Consider the following 20,289-nt stretch of genomic DNA (forward strand, 5'->3'; position numbering starts at 1 on the left):
GTGGCTAGAGGTGTGTGTCGTTCAGTTGATAGGGCACTTGCCCAGCATGCATAACTCTTGGCACATTTATAATCCCAGTACTCGGGAGGTGGAGACATTTGGAGGATCAAGAGTTCAAGGTCCTTCTTTTTTATGGACCAGGTTATAGGCTAGCCTGGACTACATAGCAAGACTCTGTGTCAAGACAAGAAGATAAAAAGTTAAAGAATGTATGCCGTGTACAGTGTTCCCTCCTTGGACCAGATGAGGGAGGAGGGGAGCAGAGTTAAGTTCCAGGGGATATTGAGAGCTGACTGTATGGGGCAGAGGTGGAGTTCAGGTCCTAAGTAATACGGTCGTGAGGTAAGGGTACCTCTTAGGAAATTAGAATAAGAGTTAGGGAGGCATAGGATGTTTGGGAGGGAGAAGCAGTGAGCCTTGGCATTGCTGGGCTTGCAGCAAGTACTTCCTGCCTCAGTCATGGGACAGACGGGTCACTGATGAATCAGCTCCATGGGCGATACAGCTGGATCCTGAGAGCTTCCTGTGCCACCCATCTCAGCCCTCTCCCCCACTTTGTTTGTGAGATTGTGGGTGCGAAGCTGCCGTGGGTCCTTACCAGGGGAATGAGGAGCCGAGCTTCCACCAGTTGTGGAAATGGGGTGGGCGTGGCCTGGAGAGGGAAGAGGGAGGAGAGCAGTTGGGCAACAGTGGTTTGAGGGCAGACACAGCCCAGCGCGGTCCCTCTGGAATGCTTCCCCCCGAAGCCCTGGCATGGTGTACCACCAGCAGTATGGAAATCTTCATCTCGGCTGTGCCTTAGTTGTCTGTCACTGTCCCCAAATCCCTGAGATGGAACCTGGTTTGTTTTGGTTCATGGTTGGAGAAGACATGGTCCACCTCGTTGGCGAAGGCGTGGCTGAGCTGACAGTGGCAGGAACTTGTGGTCAGGACTCCTCTCGCTGTATGCTGGGAAGCAGAGAATTCAGGCTGAAATCGGGGCCAGCCGTTACCTCAGGTCTGACCCCTGATACTCAGTGACCCACTTCCTCCAGGAAGACCTCCTCTCCAGTGTTTCTGCACCTCCCAGTAGAGCCTCTTTAGCTGGGGACCAGTGTTCCCACAGATTATCCTCGGGGGGAAAAGGGCTGTTTGGCATATTGGTTCCTTTTTCAGTTGCTGGTTTTTTTTTTTTTGTTTTGTTTTTGTTTTTAAGTACTCACTCTAGCACTCTGGAGGCAGAGGTGGGTGGATCTCAGCAAGTTCAAGGCCAGCCTGGCCTACAAAAATGAGTTTCAGGACAGGCGGGTCTGTTACAAAGAGAACCCTGTCTTGAAAACAAACAAAAAAGTACTCTTAGCAAAAGTAACTTAAAGGAGAAAGGATTTATTCTCGTGTATGGACATACCAGGGCAGCAGGCGGGGAAGGCATGTTGGCAGCAGAATCCCGGCTGCTCACCCAGAAAGTGGGCCAGAGAAATAGAGGCTCAAAGCCTGCCCCCACTGACCCTCTTCCTCCAGAGACTCCACCTCCTAAGGGTTCCATGACCTTCCCAAACAGTGCTACCAGCTGGGGACAAGAGCTTACACACATAAGCCCTGTAGGGGACATTTCTCATAGCACAGCAGGCTACGATGGGCCCACTGGCAGGAGGACTTTGGCGAGGTGGTGAGTGTAAAAATGATGAGAAATGGCAGTACCTCTTCCAGATGGATGGTACAGTGGTGAATTCTGTCACCTAGAGGTGAGCTTCCGACTGTCTAGATTAGATTAATTGCATGGGGGAAGAGCCGCCCTGAATGTACATGGTATCATCCCACAGGATTGTATGGAAGCCTCCTGCTTATGGAGCGTTTCACTGCATACCACTACCGCTGGCTCACACTGACTTCCTCTTCACCTTCAGCTTGGCTCCTGTTTTGCCCTGCTTGGGGTTTATTGAGTAAGCATGGCAAATGGAAGAGCAGGAAGGGGAAGAGGCAGGTGGATCTCTATGAGTTCAAGGCCAGGCTGGTCTACAGAGTGAGTGTCAGGACAGGCTCCAAAGATACACAGAGAAACCCTGCCTCAAAAAAAAAGAAAAGAAAAGAAAAGAAAAAGAAAAAGAAAGAAAATGGGAAAGGAAATAGAAGAAGTAGAAAGGAAAAAGGAAACACAAAAAAATTAAAAGAAGGGGCTGGAGAGATGGCTCAGCGGTTAAGATCATTGCCTGCTCTTCCAAAGGTCCTGAGTTCAATTCCCAGCAACCACATGGTGGCTCACAACCATCTGTAATGAGGTCTAGTGCCCTCTTCTGCCCTTCAAGCATACACACAGAAAGAATATTGTATACCTAATAAATAGATAAATATTTTTTAAAAATTAAAAGAAGCACAAATGAGCTTTCTTTTTCTTTTTTGTATATGGGTGTTTTGCCTACATGTATATCTGTGCACTATGTGTGTGCTTGCTGCCTGCAGAGACCAGAAGAAGGAACCCAACAGTTGTGAACCACCATGTAGGTGCTGGGAGTCAAACCTTGGGTCCTCTGGAAGAGCAGCCAGACTCTTGACCACTGAGCCATCTCTCCAACCCCTCTTTTTATTTTCATGTAATAAGAATTGAACTGAGGGTCTCTGGTATGCAAAACAGGCACTGTATCACTGAGCCAGCCCCCAGTCCTCTACCAGGTGATTCTAGGCAAGTACTCTATTACTGGGCTCTGACCCCCGCAACCGTTCATGGGGGATTCTAGGCAGGTGCTCTATCACTGAGCCACACCTCAGCCCCTCACTGGGGTATTCTAGGCAGGGGCTCTACCATGGAGCCACACCCCAGCCCCTCACTGGGGGATTCTAGGTAGGGGTTCTACTACTGAGCTATACCCCAGCCCCTCACTGGGGGATTCTAGGCAGGTGCTCTACCACTGAGCTATACCCGAGCCCCTCACTGGGGGATTCTAGGCGAGGGCTCTACCATAGAACCACACCCCAGCCCCTCACTGGGGGATTCTAGGCAGGGACTCTATCACTGAGCCACACCCCAGCCCCTCACTGGGGGATTCTAGGTAGGTGCTCCACCACTGAGCCACACCCCAGCCCCTCACTGGGGGATTCTAGGTAGGTGCTCTACAACTGAGCTGCAATGCCAGCTCCTGCTTTTTCATTTCTTCTATTTTGCTCTTGCTCTTGCTCTTCCCTGCCCTTTTCTTGGGTGTTCTTTCTGGCCTTAGCAGTTGGTCTTCCTCTGGCCCCCTGCCTGAGGGCTGCATCCCAAGGCGCATCCTCTCCGCGGACCCCTGCTAACCTTTGCGAGCTTGCATGGCCTTGGTAGCCCAAAGTCTGGGCTGCAGCCCAGAGCTGTGTGCGTGACTGGACAATGCCCTGTCAGTCCCGCAAGCCAGCCCAGGCTCCACTGCCCCCTCTAATAGCAACACCCAAAAGCTTCCTATTGGCTACATCCAGGCTGGTGTGCCCGGAGGGAGCCTGTAAATAGAGAGACTAGAGAGGGAGGAAGAGAAGTGGAGAGAAAGCCTCCCTTCCTGCAATGCCTGCTGATAATTGGCTCTTGGGGACCAGCTGGGGACACAAGGGCCAGCTGGGCCAGGAAGTGTTGTACAATGCTCTTCTTTCAGGAGAGCCACTGCTGGCCTTAGGTCCCGTGTGACTCCAGCGGAGTAAAGAGAACAGGGTGTTCTTAGAGGATGTTCTCGAACCTAGACCCCCCTCCAGAGGTGAGACACAGAGCCCCCTGCAAGTCCCCCCTCCCTCCGTTTGCACAGGCACCCGCCTGCAGAACCAGATCCGTCCAGACCAAATGATTTCTCTCCGAGTCTGGGCAGCAACTGAGTGGTATGGGGGAGCAGGTAGTGTTGAGGTTTGGGGACCCCCATCCTGTCCTTTCTTAAGTGTGGGGGCATAGAGAAGGAGAAGCCAGAGTCTCTACTCTGGGTCTGTGTTGTATGTGTGTATGATGTGTTCATGTGTGTGTGTGTGTGTGTGTGTGTGTGATATGTAGACGTGTTTGTAATGGTGTGGGCATGTGGAAACCAGAGGTCAACTTAAGGTGCCTTGTTTGGTGGGTCCCCATCTTATTTTTTTCCAGACAGCATCTGCCCTTGAACCCGGAGATCATCTGACCAGTGAACTTTAGGAATCCGCCTATCTCCGCCTCTCTATCATACTCCGCAGATGACAGAGTTATGAGATGCACACCAGACCTTTATTTTATGTGGGCGCTAAGAGTTGAATTCGGGGTTCATGATTGCATGGCTGTAGCTTGACAAGTGCAAGAAAATGGTAAAAATGTAGCCTTTAGGACTTTTAAAGTGACATTTACTTATTTATGAGAGGTGGAAGCATGCGCTTGCCAAGACGTGCATATGGGGTTCACAGGACAATGTGCAGGAGTCTAGTCTGAGTTCTGGGGATTGAACCCAGGTCGTCAGGTTTAGCGACAAGCACCTTTTCCTGCTGAGCCATCTCTACCAGCCCCAAAATGTAGTCTTTGCGATATAGATAGATGTAGAAGTTTGTGTGATGTCGGATGGACTGTGAGGGCGTCATCTGGGCAAACTGGTCTTAACAGGAACATCTACCCCAGAATTACCCAGGGTTCTGGGTGCCTCTGAGGTGCCCCCACCCACTTCTTTTGAGACAGGATGTTAATATTGCCTGGCATGGCCTAAATCACTCTGTAGCCCAGGTGCACCTAGAACAGAGGAGCCTCACGCTTCAGCTTCCTCCAGTAGCGGGGATGACAGGTGAGCACCTCCCAGCCTGGCCACAGCCAGCTTGCTTTAAAGAGCCTAGCATGAACCAGACGTGGTAGCACATATCTGTAATCCTGATAAGAAAGACCTGAGGATTGTGAGTTCAAGACCAGCCTGGACTAGTGAGCTTCTATCTCAAAACTGGGGGGAGGGGAGCTGGGGATACAGCTCAGTTGGTGGCTCACTTGCCTAGTCTGTGTGAGGCCGTGCGTTCATCCCAAGCACCAAGTAAACGGGGTACGGTGGAGCACACTGGTAATCCTAGCACTCAGGAGGTAGAGGCAGGAAAATCAGAAGTTCAAGGTCATTGTCTGCTACATAGTGAATTCAAGGCCAGCTTGGAATAAATGAGACTCTGTCTCAGCAAAACCAAAAACTCGAGAATGTTAGCGCTCAGGCCCGCCTTGTGTCTCAGAGGCCTGAGAGGCTGTGTGATCTGCAGAAACTGAGCTATAACCGAGAGCCATGGTGGGGCCTCCGCACCAGTGAATGTTTCTGGAAGGGCACCGGATACACCAGTAACACCGGATGATCTCCTGTGAGCACCCCCAGCTCCAGGAGAGGATGTTGGGTAACAGCTAGCTATAAGTGCCCCAAGTGACTTTTACATTTATTTATTGTACGTGTGTGGTGGGAGTGAAGTGCGTGCACACGTGTGTGACGGTCGGAGAACAGTTTATGGGAGTTATTTCTGCCCTACAGTGCAGGCCTGGGGCTTAGTGGCAAGCACGCTCAACCCACTGAGCCATCTTGCTGACTCGGGAGTTAGTATCTATTTCAGGATTGAGTTAATTTAGATGGGAAAACCCACTCTGAATGTGGGCAGCACCGTCCAATTGGCCTGAATAAAAGTGAGCTGCCAGGTGGTAGCCACGGTGGCTGCACACCACACACGCCTTTAATCCCAACACTTTGGAGGCAGAGGTGGGTGGATCTCTGTGAGTTCAAGGCCAACCTGGTCTACAGAGTGAGTTCCAGGATGGCCAGGGCTACACAGGGAATCCCTGTCTGGGGTTGAGGAGGGGAGAGAGCTGAGCACCAGCATCCATCTCTCTCTGCTTCCTGCCTGTGGATACCCACGCTCCAGCTGCCATGCCTTCCCCACTATGATGAACTGGACCCTCGGACTATGAGCCATAAGCTACCTTTTCTCTCTTGTGTTGCTTCTGTTAAGGATTTCTGCCGCAGGAATGAGAAAAGCAACAAACACCCGCCTTCTTCACCAAACCCAGTGCTAGATCAGGTCTTTCACAGTTGTGCTGGACCCAGGCTTGGAGGCAGTGGGCCCCGAGCATCAGTGACATTGTCCTTACAGCTACCGTCCTCTCCCACACAGTGGGATCTCATCTAGCCTACCCTGTGAGTCTTTCTCATAGGCACTCAGAGAGGTGATTGGCGGGTCAAATGACCTAGAGCGTGGCAGTGATTTGCTTCAGAATAATCCAGGGAGTGAGGGCCCAGTGGTTGGTGGTAGCTGTGCCTCAAAATAAACAGATAAATAGAGCCTGCATTGGCCCAGTGATTGGGGGTGCTTGCCATCAAGCCTGTAATCTGTTTGATCCCTGGGTCACACGTGGTGAAAGGAAAGAATCAACTCCCACAAGTTGGTCTCTGACCTACGTGTGCATAGTTTGGCAGGCAGGCATCCTTCCCCAATCCCCGCAATGCACAAAGTAAATAAATAATTAAAAACCTTTTTTTAGAAAAGTCAAACAACAGAGGCTTGGATGGTGGCTCAGGGGTTGAGAGCACACATACTATTCTTGCAGAGTGCCTGAGTTCAGGTCCCAGCGCCCATATCAGGCGGCTCACAGCGCTAGCCCCAATGCTCCTGGCCTCTCCTAGCGTCTGCACTCACGTACACATTCCCGCAGCCAGACCCACACATACACAGAATCTTCCAAAATAATAACCCTTTTAAAAAATTTCAGCTACAAACTAGCTTACATGATATGATGCCATTTAACATTTGTGCGCATTATTCATGGGTCTGTGAACTCTGTTAAAATTAGCACCAGAGTCTTGATTTTGAAAACAACAGGAAAGGAATAATTTCATGTTTTTTCCATGTAATTAAGGAAGGGAAAAGGATTTGCCCCAAGTTGGAAGGTGACCAAGAGTGGATGGAGGGCCAGGGGAGTTTTGTTTTGTTTGTTATTTGCGGGAAGAGTACTCGCTACAGCTCTTGCGTGAAGGTCGGGGAACACTTGTGGATTGGGATCTCCCCTTGCATCTTCCTGGAGGTCCTGGGAGGAGCACCCCGATTGTCTGGCTTGCTGTGCAGCACCTTTCCCTCTCGCCAGCCCTCAGTGGGAAGGTTTAGAAATGGCAGAGGGATGGCTGGCTGGTCTCAGGCCACAGTGGCTCCCCGACATCAGCATCTCTTCCTCTTGTACTCTGAGGAATAATGTTTCCCTGGGGATGAAAAAGCCTTCCTTTGTGTGGCCCCTTAATTACCATGCTGTTGTGCCAAGCCAGCGAGTAGCAGGCGGGTGCAGCAGCTGGGCACAGCCAATGCCAGGCAGCAAAGCCTGTTCCCTTGGGACAGCCTGGGACAGCTGGTCTGGGAGCACTGCCCACCTCTGCCCCCACCCCCCGACCCCCAAGCTGGGTACCCGTGGAGGATCTAGAGGGCCCTGGATGGTCTAAGGGCAATCAGAAACCCCAAGGGTCATTGGAGGAGGGGGAGGAGGGGAAGGAGAAGGAAGAAGTGGGAAGTTGGGAGGGTCTCAGCCACTCTCAGAGGCTTATTTATTTCATCCTCTCCCCCTCCCCCATCTTGTTTTGCAGACTGTCAGCGTCAATAAAGCCATTAATACGCAGGAAGTGGCCGTGAAGGAAAAACATGCCAGGAATATCCTTTTGGATGTGATCCTTGGGAGGCTGACCCTTGGCGGGGGGTGTCAAATATTGGGAACTGAGGTCAGGAGGAGGCTTCTCGCCTGGCAACAGGAAGAGTAACCCTTGCCTGGGACAGGAGGCTGCCGATGGAAGCCACTTCCGGTCTAACTGCAGACCCAGAGAGCACTGGTCTCAGACACGCACGCCTGGCAAGGCCCCAGGGACCCAGGAGGCCATCCAACCCAGACCTTTTCTCTGTATCTAGTTAAGTCTTCAGCCCAGGACAGATGACTAATTGAGGTGTCCGTTAACACACTAAAGCCAACCTGGCCACCAGGTTCTCCCAGTATCCCTCAGTCCCTGCCCGTTACACAGTCCTGACTGGCAAACCCCTAAACTTCTCTAGCCCAGATGCTGGGCTGCCCTTCCCTATACAACCCCACCATTTTGGTTACCTGGCCTTTTCAGCTCATGTATTCTTCCCCGACCTGGCCTCTTCGTCTGGTTCTCCCCTCTCCCCTCACGGCCCAGCTCAGTCTGGTCATGTTCACTCTGGACTCTCCCGAAGTCCCTGCCTACGACTATGCTCTCCGTGCTGAGCTTCTCTCCAGCCTCCACTTATTGATGGTTTTTGGTGGTGGTGGTTGTTAGACAGGGCCTCATTGTGGTCCTACATGTTGGCCTCAAAATTGGGATACTCCTGCCTCTAGATCCCACTGGGATTGTAGATGTGTGTCACCATGCCCAGCTTCTATTCCTCACTTTAATAATGTCTGAGAAATCCTCCTAAGCTGGCTCAGCTGGCAGAGGCTGGTCACGATGGACATCCCTTGTCTGGTTCTCAGAAAGCACAGTGGGCCAAAGGAGCCTGTCTTCAAGGCTGTCCTCCAGCATCCACACATGTACTGTGGCATGCTCCGCTCACACCCACACACGCATGGCATCCATGTGAGCAGTAATCACGAGCACAACAAAAGTCAAAGAGGGAACCCTGTGTTAAGGTGGTGGCTGTGTGCTGGAGAGAGATGGCTCAGGAGTTAGGAGCACTGGCTGATCTTCCAAAGGACCCAGGTTCAATTCCCAGCACCCACACGGCAGCTCACAACTGTCTGTAACTCCTATTCCAGGGATCCGACACCATCACACAGACATAAATACAGGCAAAACATCGATGGACATAAAATACAAGTAAATAAATTATTGTTATTATTTTAAATGGTAGCAATGGTCCCAAGAGCCCTACCCAGCCAAGGCCACCCCTAGCCCAGAGTCACATGTGCAGAGTGGAGGGCCTGTCCCTCTCAACACACTTCATTCCTGGGGACAATGGTGACACATATCTGTAATCTTGACCACTAGAAGGATGAAACAGGGATTGTCATGAGTTGGAGGCCAGCCTGGGCTACCGACTGAGGGGGCAGGGGACTGGGAGTGTGACTCAGCTGGGAGGGTGCTTGCCTTGGTCCCAGCCAGTCCCAACCTGGCATAAACTAGGTGTGTTCCTGTATAGCTGTAATCCCAGAAGTCTGGAGGTAGAGATAGGAAGATCAGAAGTTCAGAATCATCCTCCATTAACAAACTAATTCCAGGACAGCCAGGGTACTTCAGTGTTGGCCCAGTCTCAAAAAGACAGGGGAGGGGGCGGTAAGATAACTCAGCAGATGTAAAAGGAGCTTGCCATCAAGCCTGAGGACCTGGGTTCAGTCCTCGAGACCACACATGGAACTGATTTTAACAAGCTGCCCCTTCCCCTGTCTTCTACACATGTACCTAGGCATATGAGTTCCCACACGTACACATGCACACACACATAATTATAATGCATGAATAAATTAAAATGTAATTTTTTAAAAAGACAGTTCCTTTTTAGGGGAAACCATTATAAAATAGAGAGCAAGATATTTTAATACCCTCAGCCTCCAAACTGCCGGAGCATACGTGTAGAACTGTGGGGTTTCAGCAGTGAGTGCTGCCCCACCCTCCTTGCCAGCACCACGGGCCAGGCCCTTGCTTTCCCTGACTCCCCTCACCCTGCATCCTGGGCACCCACCATGAGAAAGGGGCGCAGACATTTTGGTCCGTGGTTAATCGGCTGCCCCTGTCCAGCAACGCCATGCTGTGCTGGAAGTTCTGCCACGTCTTCCACAAACTCCTCCGCGACGGACATCCAAACGTGAGTCCCTGGGGCAGTAGGGGAGGCCAGTGGCGCATGCGGGGTACAGGAAACGGATTTCCCTTCCTGCCGCCCGTCCGTGACAGATGCCAGCGAGCAAAGACAGGAACGGAGGCTTTTATTTATGTGTGTATGTCTATGTGAGTGTATGCCACATGTGTCCAGGTGCCTGACGAGGCCAAAAGGGGGCGTCAGATTCACTGGAACTGGAATTCCAGGATGTTGTGAGCCACCCAGTGTGGGAAGCAAACTCTCTGCAGGAGCTGTAAAACACCCTTAACTGCGGAGGCATCTCTCCTGCTCCAGGAACTGAATCTTGAAAACTATTTTATCCAGAGAGCCAGCAATTAGAGAAGACCATGGCTTCTAGCTCATCTTAAGCCAGCAGATTATATAGGGAGAAGGGGTGGAGACAAAGGTTGTCAATCATTTCAGTGTTCAGCCTTGCCCGTTTGCTCGGGTGATCCCCCATATTTCAGATCAAAAAAATCTCACTTCTGCTATTCATACTTCTCATTATCATCCCTTGCACCCTTCTCTCCTTCTGTGGGTGTCTGGGCTCAGATGTTTATTGATAAACTTAGTCAGGTTAGCGTCTGCTGGTGTCAGCCTATGCCAGAGGCACCTGGGCCAGGAGGCGGTGTTACACTCCCCTGTGTGAAGCCAGCAGCAACATTGTGTATGTACTGATTACACTAAAAAGTATGAAGTGTGGGTGTCTTTATAATATAGAATATGGAGGCACCACATTCATCTCTCCTGTCCCCTATCAAAAGCAATCGACAGGCCAACAAGATAATCCCAGGAACCCATGGTAGAAGGAGAGAACTGATTTCTGAAAGTTGTCCTCTTATCTGTGGCCCCTGCACACCCATTCACACACACACACACACACACACACACACACACACACACACACACACAGTGGTAAAAGAGATTGCTGTCTGCTGCCACACCCCTGGTCTTTGATTTCCCATAGGAGGTGGATCCATCCCTTCTGATGGGTCTCTTCCCCACCTCAAGCCCAGGTAGACTGTTCTCTGGCCACCCGTGTCTCCTCTCATGGTTCTTCTCTTCTTTTCTAGGTGCTAAAAGACTCTCTGAGATACAAAAATGAATTGAGCGACATGAGCAGGATGTGGGTGAGTGTGGGGGTGCACAAGGGACCCCCCCTACTCATTCCCAGAACATGGGTGGTAACCAGTTACCTCCTGCTTCTTGGTTTGGTTCGGTTCACACAGTGTCTCACGGAATCCGGGCTAGCCCCAAATTGACTATGTCACTAAGGTTGACCTAGAACTCATGATCCTCCTGTCTCCCCTTCCTGTGTGCTGGGATTGCAGGCACGCATGGCCACGTCCAGTTTATACAGTGGTGGTGGAAGCAGGCACCCTGCCGACTAAACCACATCACCAGCCAGCCCATCTCTGATTATTTAGCTTCTTCTGAGAGGGGCAAGCCAAAGATGTCTCCTACAGGACATCTTTCCAATCCAAGCAAATCCCAAGTCCCCAGAGCTTGTCCTGGGGGCATTAATTCCATATCATGAAATTATGATCCCTCACAGGGACTTGTCATTGTGCTTGTGCCCTTTGAGGTCACAATACATTGCACTTTTAACTCTTTGTTTTGGGGCTGGAGAGATGGCTCAGCTAGGAAGAGCCCTAGCTGATCTTCCTGAGGACCAGAGTTCAATTCCCAGCAACCGCATGATGGCTCACAACTACTTCTAACTTCAGAGATCCAGTGACCTCTTCTGGCCTCCTCAGACATGCATACATGCATACACAGATCTCTATGCCCACAATGCACCTATACATATAATAATATAAGGTTAAAAAAATTAAAGTTTTATCATTTCTTTGAGGTCTCTGTACATAGCCCAGGGTAGCCTAGAACTTTAGCCTCCTGAGTGCTGGGATTATATGCAGTAGGAAGGTGGGGTGGGAACACAGGAGGGGTAAAGGTGGTAGGATATGCATTTGTACATGAAGACACACACAGTCAGCCCCAGGCATTGCTCTGCGGGGAGCTGTTTACCTTGTTGGTTTTTGTTTGCTTTTTAGGTGGAGACCAGACTGGCCTTGCTTCACTGAGATCCTCTCACCTCTGCCTCCCTAGTGCGGAGATTAAAGGCTTCTGACATCACCCTACACCAAGCCTTACACCTCATTTTTTGATTCAGAAGCTCACTGAACTTGTGGCTCACCGATTAGGTAGAGATGGTTGTCCGGTGAGCCCTGGGGATTCTCCCGTCTCTGCCTCCCCAGCACTGGGACTGCAAATGCACTCTGTGAATGCTGAAGATGCAACCCCAGCCCCCTGGGCTTGCTCAGCAGCTTCTTACCGACTGAGCCATATCCCCAGCCCTTCTTGTTATTTTTTTTTTTTTAATCTCATTCCTTGCTTTCTTGGGGATTCAATGGGTCTCACTTTGTAACCCAGGTTATTCTTCAATTCCAGATTCTTCTGCCTCAGTCTCCTTGGTGCTGGGCTTGCAAATGTACAGCCACACCTGACTTCCTTTACAATAGCTTTTTAAAAAAATGTTTTTATTTTTATTCGTCTGTGTGCCACAGGGTGCCGATGTAGGCCATAAGAGAGTGTCGCATTTGCCGGGGTTAGAGTTACAGGCAGTTGTGAGCAAGGAACTGAACTCAGGTCCTCTGCTAGAGCAGCGTGCACCATGCACTCTGGACGACAGCTCAGCCATCGCTCTAGGTCTTACTTGGCAAATACTTTAGCTGTAGTAATGAGAGCCATGCCATCCATTTATTGCTTTTTCTAATCCTATCGTCTGTCTTTAAAGATCTGTTTGGCCATCTGGTATTTCTAGTGAATTTTAGTTATTTTTTCACATTTTCTTTTTGTGTCTCTCCTCGCCCCCCTTGGGAGCTACTCAGTTTTCCTGGGAACACAGTTCTTTGAAGTCAGTAACAAAGACAGGTTCCTCCAGAGAGAACCTGTGTTTGCCTCCGCAGAGATCGGTCTCAATTAAGCTCTCAGCTGGAGGTTTAGGAATTCTGGGAAGGCCCCTGGGGAGTCTGCTGGGTCTCCCTCCCAGCACTGATTTCACACAGGACTGGGTGGAGGAAACTGAACTTGAATAACTGCAAGGATTTCTTCCATGTGGGAGTGCGGGGTACACGCCATTTACGTGTGTGTGTGTATGTGTAGGAGAGGGGTACATGCCTGCCACCAAGCATGGCTGCAGGAATCAGTCTCTCTTCTACCATGTGGGACCCTGGGGTCATCAGGCATGATGGCAAACTCCTTTATGCTCTGAGCATCTTTCTAACCCTGATTATATTTATTATGTGTGTTGGGATGGAGGGGCACGTGTGTGACGTAACACTCATACAGATTATATGTGTTGGGATGGGAGGGAGCATGTGTGTGATGTGACACCCATGCAGATTATATGTGTTGGGATGGGTGGGAGCACGCGTGTGACGTGACACTCATGCAGATTATATGTGTTGGGATGGGTGGGAGCACGCGTGTGACGTGACACTCATGCAGATTATATGTGTTGGGATGGGTGGGAGCATGCGTGTGACGTGACACTCATGCAGATTATATGTGTTGGGATGGGAGGGAGCATGTGTGTGATGTAACACTCATACAGGCGACACCTCACCTGTGACAGTCGGTCCTCTCCTCTCACCGCGTGGGTCCCAGGGGTTGACTCCTGACGCAGGTTGTCGGGCCTGGCATCAAGAGCTCTCACCCACTGAGCAACCAGCAGCCCGAGAAAAAGATTTAAGGGAAACCACTGCCTCAGTATTGACGCAGCTTTCTTCTTCCCCCAAGGGCCACCTGAGCGAGGGGTACGGACAGCTGTGCAGCATCTACCTCAAACTGCTAAGAACAAGGATGGAGTACCACACCAAAGTGAGCACCTGCCGTTCTCCATGGCGCCTGCTCCCTCGCCCCATCCCTCCTCCAGGCCCTCCCCCAGGCTTCCCTCCAGACCCTACTTCATCTTTATTATTACGTTAGGGAACAGTCTGGAGCCTTGACAAGTGGGGGTGCTGTGGCCCAACTCTAAGGGGAAGTCAGCTGATGGAACAGTGGTGATCAGGGACCCCAGGGTGACCTTTTGACCTGTGACCTTTCATGGAGTCCTTTGTTCTGCATTTCACAAATAGGATAGCAGTAGTCATCCAGTGGGTGGTGTCTCCTAAGGAAAATGGCAAACTTTTACTTATGTATATATATAATTTAAGATTTATTTATAGTTTATATATATTGTCTCCATATATGTGTGGGCACCATATGCATGCAGAAGAGGGTGCAGATCCTTTAGAAGGAGGGTTGTAGACAGCTCTGAGCTTTTATGGGGTGCTAGGAACTTAATGCACCTCCTGTGCCAGAAAGAGCAGCAAGTACTGTTGACTGCCGAGCCACCAGTCCAGCCTGTCTTGGCTTTTTGTTTTGAATTATATTTTTCATTTATTTTGGGGGGTAGTATCAGAGGACAACTTAGAAGAGTCAATTCTTTCAGGGCTGGAAAGACAGCTCAGAGGTTTAGAGCGCAGGCTATGTTTTCAAACCGAGTAGGGTTCAGTTCCCAGCACCCACACTGCAGCTCACAGCCATCTGTCACACCAGTTCTAGGGGATCCAAGGCTGTGTTCTACACTCTGTGGGCAGCACAGATACACATGGTGTATATACATACTTGCAGGAAAACACTCATACGCATAAAATAAAAATAAATCTTTTTTTAAAAAAAAATCATTTGGAAGATAAAAATAATAAAATGTATTAGGGGAGAAAAATAGTTTACTCTCCCTTTCTACCATATAGTCCCAGGCATCAAATTCAGGTCAAAACAAGCCAAAAATAAATAGCATGTGATAAAACAAAAATAAATAGACTCTTGCCTTGTTCTAGCTCCATGTCCAAGTTTTCACTCTGGAATTCAGAAGCCCTTGATGCATGGTCACCTGTCTTTCTATGATCTGTTTCCTTGTCCTATGGTGTTTTGGCTAACTCCACAGCTGAGGCAGGAGAACCACTTGAATCCAGAAGGAGATATAGCTAAATGGGCAGAGCGCTCACCTAGCACACACGAAGCCTTGGTTTTCATCCCGGCAGTGCAAAAACCTAGTGTAGTGTGCACACGTCTAGTTCCAGTCCTCAGGAGGTAGAGGCAGGAGGATCAGAAGTTCAAAGTTGTCCTTAGCTACATAGTGAGTTTCCGGTCAGCCCGTGTACATGGACTTTTCTTTCCCGCCTGCCAGTTCCCGAATAACCGCGATGGAGACTCCGTATTAATTTAAAATGCTCACCAGTAGCTCCTACAACTTAAGTTAACCCATACTTCTTATCTGAGTTCTACCATGTGGCTCATGGCTTGTTAACTCATTTTGTTCTCTTTCCCGCTTCCTCTGTGTCTGGCTGGCAACTCCGTAGACTCTGCCCCTCTTCCCAGCATCCTCCTAGTCTGACCGCCCACCTAATCTCTTCCTGCCAGTCAGCTCTTTAATAGCCAATTGTTCAAGGCTTGTTCCACAGCAGCCGTGCCTCAAAGCAGACAAATAATAAGGAACACATAAAACACTTGAGAACGTGGTCCTGTCTCTCCTAGATTCCCATGAGCTCACAGGAGTAGCTTTGGTAAGAGGCCAAGGCTGAGGAGATTGAATGGGAATCAGAAATGACCAGTGATAAGTGAGTGTCTACTACCCAGGGATTCCAGACGATCGCCTGGGGAACATTGAGTCTCATTGCACCTTGGAAGGACATACTTAGAACGTCCCAGGACTCGTGCAAGAGCGGGACCTTCAACTCTGATGATGGGTAGTGGACAGTGGGTGGTCTTTCTTGGGAGCCATTAAGGGGTCTGTGTTTGTGAGGTCATGCAGACTGATCCTGCCTCCCTCAAAAGCGTGTAGTTGACATAGGACCTGCTACACGTATTTAATATCGGCAGCCTGTGTCCACACTGGTCTCGTTGGGCTGTATCGGGGCTTTTCCCCCCTGAGGTACTAGGATCGAACCCAGGTCTTTGTGTGCGCAGGGGAGTCACTCCATCTCTAGGTTGTGCCCTCACACAGCGCTCTGTCCTGAGTGACATCGTCAGCACTCCACCCACTTATCTGTACCCTCTGCCCTCTTGTGCTTGGTTCTACCATCTTCTTCACCCAAACTTCCTTCCAGAATCCCAGGTTCCCCGGCAACCTCCAGATGAGTGACCGGCAGCTGGATGAGGCCGGAGAAAGTGATGTCAACAACTTGTAAGTGGCTATCGGGCTCCAGACCCAGTAGGGAAGTAAGCCTCTGTGATTTGGTTTTTTTGTTCCTGGAAATGGTAAGAGGGCCTGAAGGTAGGGGCTGGAGTGAGGAATGAGTCCCCCGGGTGACTTGGACTCAGGGTCACTTACCGCTAGCGTTGGTGTGAAGGTGTCAGATACCCTGCAACTGGATCTTTAGACAGTTGTGAGCTGCCATGTGGGTGCTGGGACTTGAACCCGGGTCCTCTGGAAGAGCAGTCAGTGCTCTTAACCACTGAGCCATCTCTCCAGCCCCCGCTAGTGCTCTTTCTAGCCTACCCATATGTATTTCAACATGGTTTCTCTGTCCCAGTCTCCACTAACCCCAGACCAAGCCCTGTCATCTTTCGTTTCCCCTGAGGAAACTTGAGAGGCTTAGTCTTTAAATAACGTTCATGATAGATGCTTGGAAGGAAGCTGGGGCATATGCCTGTACTGGCAAGATTGCCCCTGAGCTCACATGGGAATCCTAAGGGTGGGGAAGCAGGACATAGCATGGGGGCGTCTGAAAACCTGGCTTTGGTGACTGAGGGTGTGGTTCAGTGTTAGAGTACTTACCTAAACACTTGCCTAAAATGCCCCAGTGAGGTGCTGGGGATGTGGCTTAGCATTATCACGCTTGCTTAGCAAGTACAAGGTCATGGATTTCATCTTCAGCATTCGGTTGGGCATTGATGGGGACTCGGGCCCATCAATGATTTCTTTTTCTTCTTGTGTCAGTTTTCAGCTCACAGTGGAGATGTTTGATTACCTGGAGTGTGAACTGAACCTCTTCCAAACTGGTGAGTCTCTTCCCTCTTCGCTGACCCAAGCTGTCATGGGAATCATTCTTCTGATTCCCAGCCTGATCTGTGTGGTTCAGCTGGCCCAGCCCTTTTGTTGGTCTTTTTGTTTTGTTAAAGACAAAAATCTTTGTAGTACATGTTGGCTGCGAACTCGCAGCAGTCCTGCCTCTACCATCTGAGCATTGGAATTACAGGCTTGCACTGCCGTGGTCAAGGAAACGAGCCCTCATTTGTTATGGATGCTTAGCAGAGGGCATTGAAGCAGAGCTCTCTCATCAGCCTTTGCTCTCTCCTCGTTACCTTGAAGTCAGTTATTATATATGAGATAGGGAGACCGGTTGCTCTGCTTGTCCCAAGGAGCCTCCCTCTCTCCTGGCTACCAAGCTCTCAGAGGCTCTTTCGCCTGCTCTGACAGCCAGGGTTCCAGCCAGTCCATGGTTGGAGCCGAGCTGCTACACAGGCGTACTTTCTGCTCAGAATAGGAAAGTAGTCAGATTTTCCTTTGGGCCACCAACTAGCTCCCAAATAAAGACATGGAGCCGGGCGGTGGTAGCGCACGCCTTTAATCCCAGCACTCGGGAGGCAGAGGCAGGCGAATCCCTGTGAGTTCGAGGCCAGCCTGGTCTACAAGAGCTAGTTCCAGGACAGGTACCAAAAACTACAGAGAAACCCTGTCTCGGGAAAAAAAAAACAAAAAACAAATAAAGACATGGAGACTTATTATTAATTATGAATGCTCAGTCTTAACTTAGGCTTTTCCCACTAGGTCTTTTAACTTAATTTAACCTGTTTCTATTCATCTACATTTTGCTTTGGGTCTTTTTTTACCTTACATTCATTTTGTATGTCCTACTTTCCTGCTTCCTCTGTGTCTGGCTGGGTGGCCCCTGGTGTCTCTTTCTATCTTCTCCCGAGCCTAAATTCCCATCCTACTTACTTTCCCTGCCCAAAAGTCTCTTCTATACCTCTTCCCTCACGGACTGTTCAGCTCTTTATTAGACCAATCGGGAGCCTTAGGCAGGTAAGGTAAAACAGCAGTACATCTTTACATCGGTAAACAAATAGTTCATAATATAAACAAATGCAACATATCTTTGCATAGTTAAACACTCTGCAGTAAGGGAGTCTGTCTTGAACTAGGGACACAGCTCATTATGGTAAAGTGCTTACTAGCATGCACACAGATTCTTTTTTAAATCATGTATACACATGTGTCTGTGTTAGAGTATGTATACATGAGTGCAGTTGCTCACAGGGGCCAAAGAGGGCATCAAATCCCCTGGAGTTAGAGTTACAGACAGTTGAAAGCCACCCTGCCTTACATGGGTGCTGGGAACTGAACTTGGGTCCTCTGAAAGAGCAGTATGCATTCTAAACTACCGAGCCATTTCTCCAGCCCAAATAACCCTGTTTTAAAACAAAAAACAAATGAACAAACCAAACAGGCATGGTTGGTGGATCTCCGTGAGTTTGATCTACAGCCTGATCTACAAGTGGGGACAGTCAGGGCTGTTACACAGAGAAACCGTGTTTCCCCTAAAAAAAACAATAAAATAGAGTGGAAACACAGCTAAGGATACCTAAGGTTAACCTCTGACCTCCTGGATGCATGCACAGGCACACCCACGCGCTTACCCACAAAGCCAAAGCTGAAAAGCGTAGTGCGGATACTCTTGACTCTTCACTGTTCTCATCAGGCCGTGTGCGTGGGTTCGCACAACCATATTGCTTCACAGAAGAGCGTCGAGAGACCCAGCCAGGCTAAGAAACTCGCCCACAGTCACACTGCTGTAGCTGCTGCTGGGGGTCAAGTGTCATTCCCCGAAGGAGATGGGGGCGGCTGTGATTTCTTGTCAGACAGCCTGTGGAAGTCAGTTGGCCCTGACGTCTGCCTTGCAATGACAGTTGCTTTTAATTTATGTAAGAAAAACTACCTTTTAATTAGGATGGTTCAGTTTGGGTGGCTCTCTTTCTGTCTCTGTTTCTCTGTGTGTGTGTGTGTGTGTGTGTGTGTGTGTGTGTGTGTGTGTTTGTGACTCTATCTCTTTCTCAGCTACCAGACAAACACACTTACAGGGTCTCTACAGACCTACCCATGGGCAGGTCCACATATGTGGGGACATTAGAGAACTCTTATGTTGCACATTATATATCTAGGGACAGTGGTAGCCAGGGAGTGAGATGATGGCCTATAGCCAGGCATCCAATAGCTGGGCATAGAATGACATGATGTGGGTAAATACCTGGAATAAGAAATTTAGGGAAAAGCTGTAGCACAATTGGCAGAGTGCTTACCGGACATGCATGAAGTCCTGGGTTCAAATCCCCGGCACTGTATAAACCATGCATGGTAGTACACACTTCTCCCAGCACTCAGGAGATGGAGGCAGGAAGAGTGGAAATACAAGATCACCATTGGCTGCTTATTGAGTTTGGGTCCATCCTAGGCTACATGAGACCTTAATCCAGAAAGGAAGAAAATGTGTTGCGTGTTTCTGCTCAGACTTGGAGCAGATCTCAGGGGTCACCAGTAAATCTTTCCCATGCTAATCATGGGGTTCAGTACAAAGCAGAGCATCTCTCTCACTCAGTCATGATACACCAAGCTTTCTGGCCATCAAGAGCAAAGGTGCCCGTTCTACCCATCGATGACCATATGGGCTCGGCTTTGTGATCACCTTCAAGTGACTTAGGATGCATGTCCTTACCTGTCTGGTGGGGATATTCTTTCCTGTCTCGGGGTATCATAGGGTTAAATGAATCACATGAGTTAATGCACCTGTCAATCACAGGCCACACACCTGTCCCCCAGGCCATGGGAGGCTGAGACAAGAGGACAGAGCTGTTAAGTCCCTGCCTGCGCTACACAGCAGCATCCTAGCTTGAGTGAAGTTACAGAAATTGCTATGGTACAGTTCAGGATCATAGCATTTGCCTAGACTCCTCCAATGAGGAATTGGGGCTATGACTCAAGGGCAGAGCCCTGGGTTAAAATCCTCCAGTGAGGGGCTGTGGACGTATCTAACAGTAGAGAACTTCCTTAGAATATGTCAGCAAGGAACTGGGGGTATGTGTCAGTGGTAGAGCACCTGCCTAGAGTCCTTCAGGGAGGGGCTGGGGTGTGGCTCAGCAGTAGAATGTAGTTAGACTTTTCTATCCTGCCAGCCAGTTCTCAAATAACCACACAAAGATTTATTAATTATAAATGCTCAGCCAATAGTTCAGGCTTGTTACTAAACTAGCTCTTACATTTTAAATTCACCCTTATTTCTTGTCTATGTTCTGCCATGTGACGGAACCTTTTTTCAACTCTGCAAGTTCATCTTGCTTCTCTCTATGACTCCTCAGACTCTTTCCCTCTTCTTCCCAGTGTTCTGTTTTTGTTTGCCAGTCCCACCTAACCTCTACCTGTCCAGCTATTGGCCAGTCAGCTTCTTTATTAAACCAATCACCGCGACATACATTCAAACACAGTGTAAA

At 49.6% G+C, this 20,289-nt stretch overlaps 1 protein-coding gene across 4 annotated transcripts in view; it reads left to right on the top strand.

Annotated features, from left to right (window-relative positions):
* The window catches only part of Hip1 (huntingtin interacting protein 1), a 123,887-nt gene that overhangs the window by 64,900 nt on the left and 38,698 nt on the right, over positions 1 to 20,289 (top strand). For 3 of the 4 annotated variants that reach the window (XM_087903543.1, XM_087903544.1, XM_087903547.1), the window contains exons 2-7: positions 7,521 to 7,584; positions 9,602 to 9,744; positions 10,830 to 10,886; positions 13,558 to 13,638; positions 15,912 to 15,988; positions 16,745 to 16,806. In XM_087903543.1, the coding sequence (XP_087759669.1) occupies positions 7,521 to 7,584; positions 9,602 to 9,744; positions 10,830 to 10,886; positions 13,558 to 13,638; positions 15,912 to 15,988; positions 16,745 to 16,806 (484 nt within the window). Of the gene's footprint in view, positions 1 to 3,607; positions 3,693 to 7,520; positions 7,585 to 9,601; positions 9,745 to 10,829; positions 10,887 to 13,557; positions 13,639 to 15,911; positions 15,989 to 16,744; positions 16,807 to 20,289 lie in introns of those variants that run through there. The other variant, XM_087903546.1, reaches the window with a different exon arrangement.

The sequence above is a fragment of the Myodes glareolus genome, chromosome 2, assembly GCF_982192425.1.
Source record: "Myodes glareolus chromosome 2, mMyoGla1.1, whole genome shotgun sequence".
Taxonomy (NCBI): domain Eukaryota; kingdom Metazoa; phylum Chordata; class Mammalia; order Rodentia; family Cricetidae; genus Myodes; species Myodes glareolus.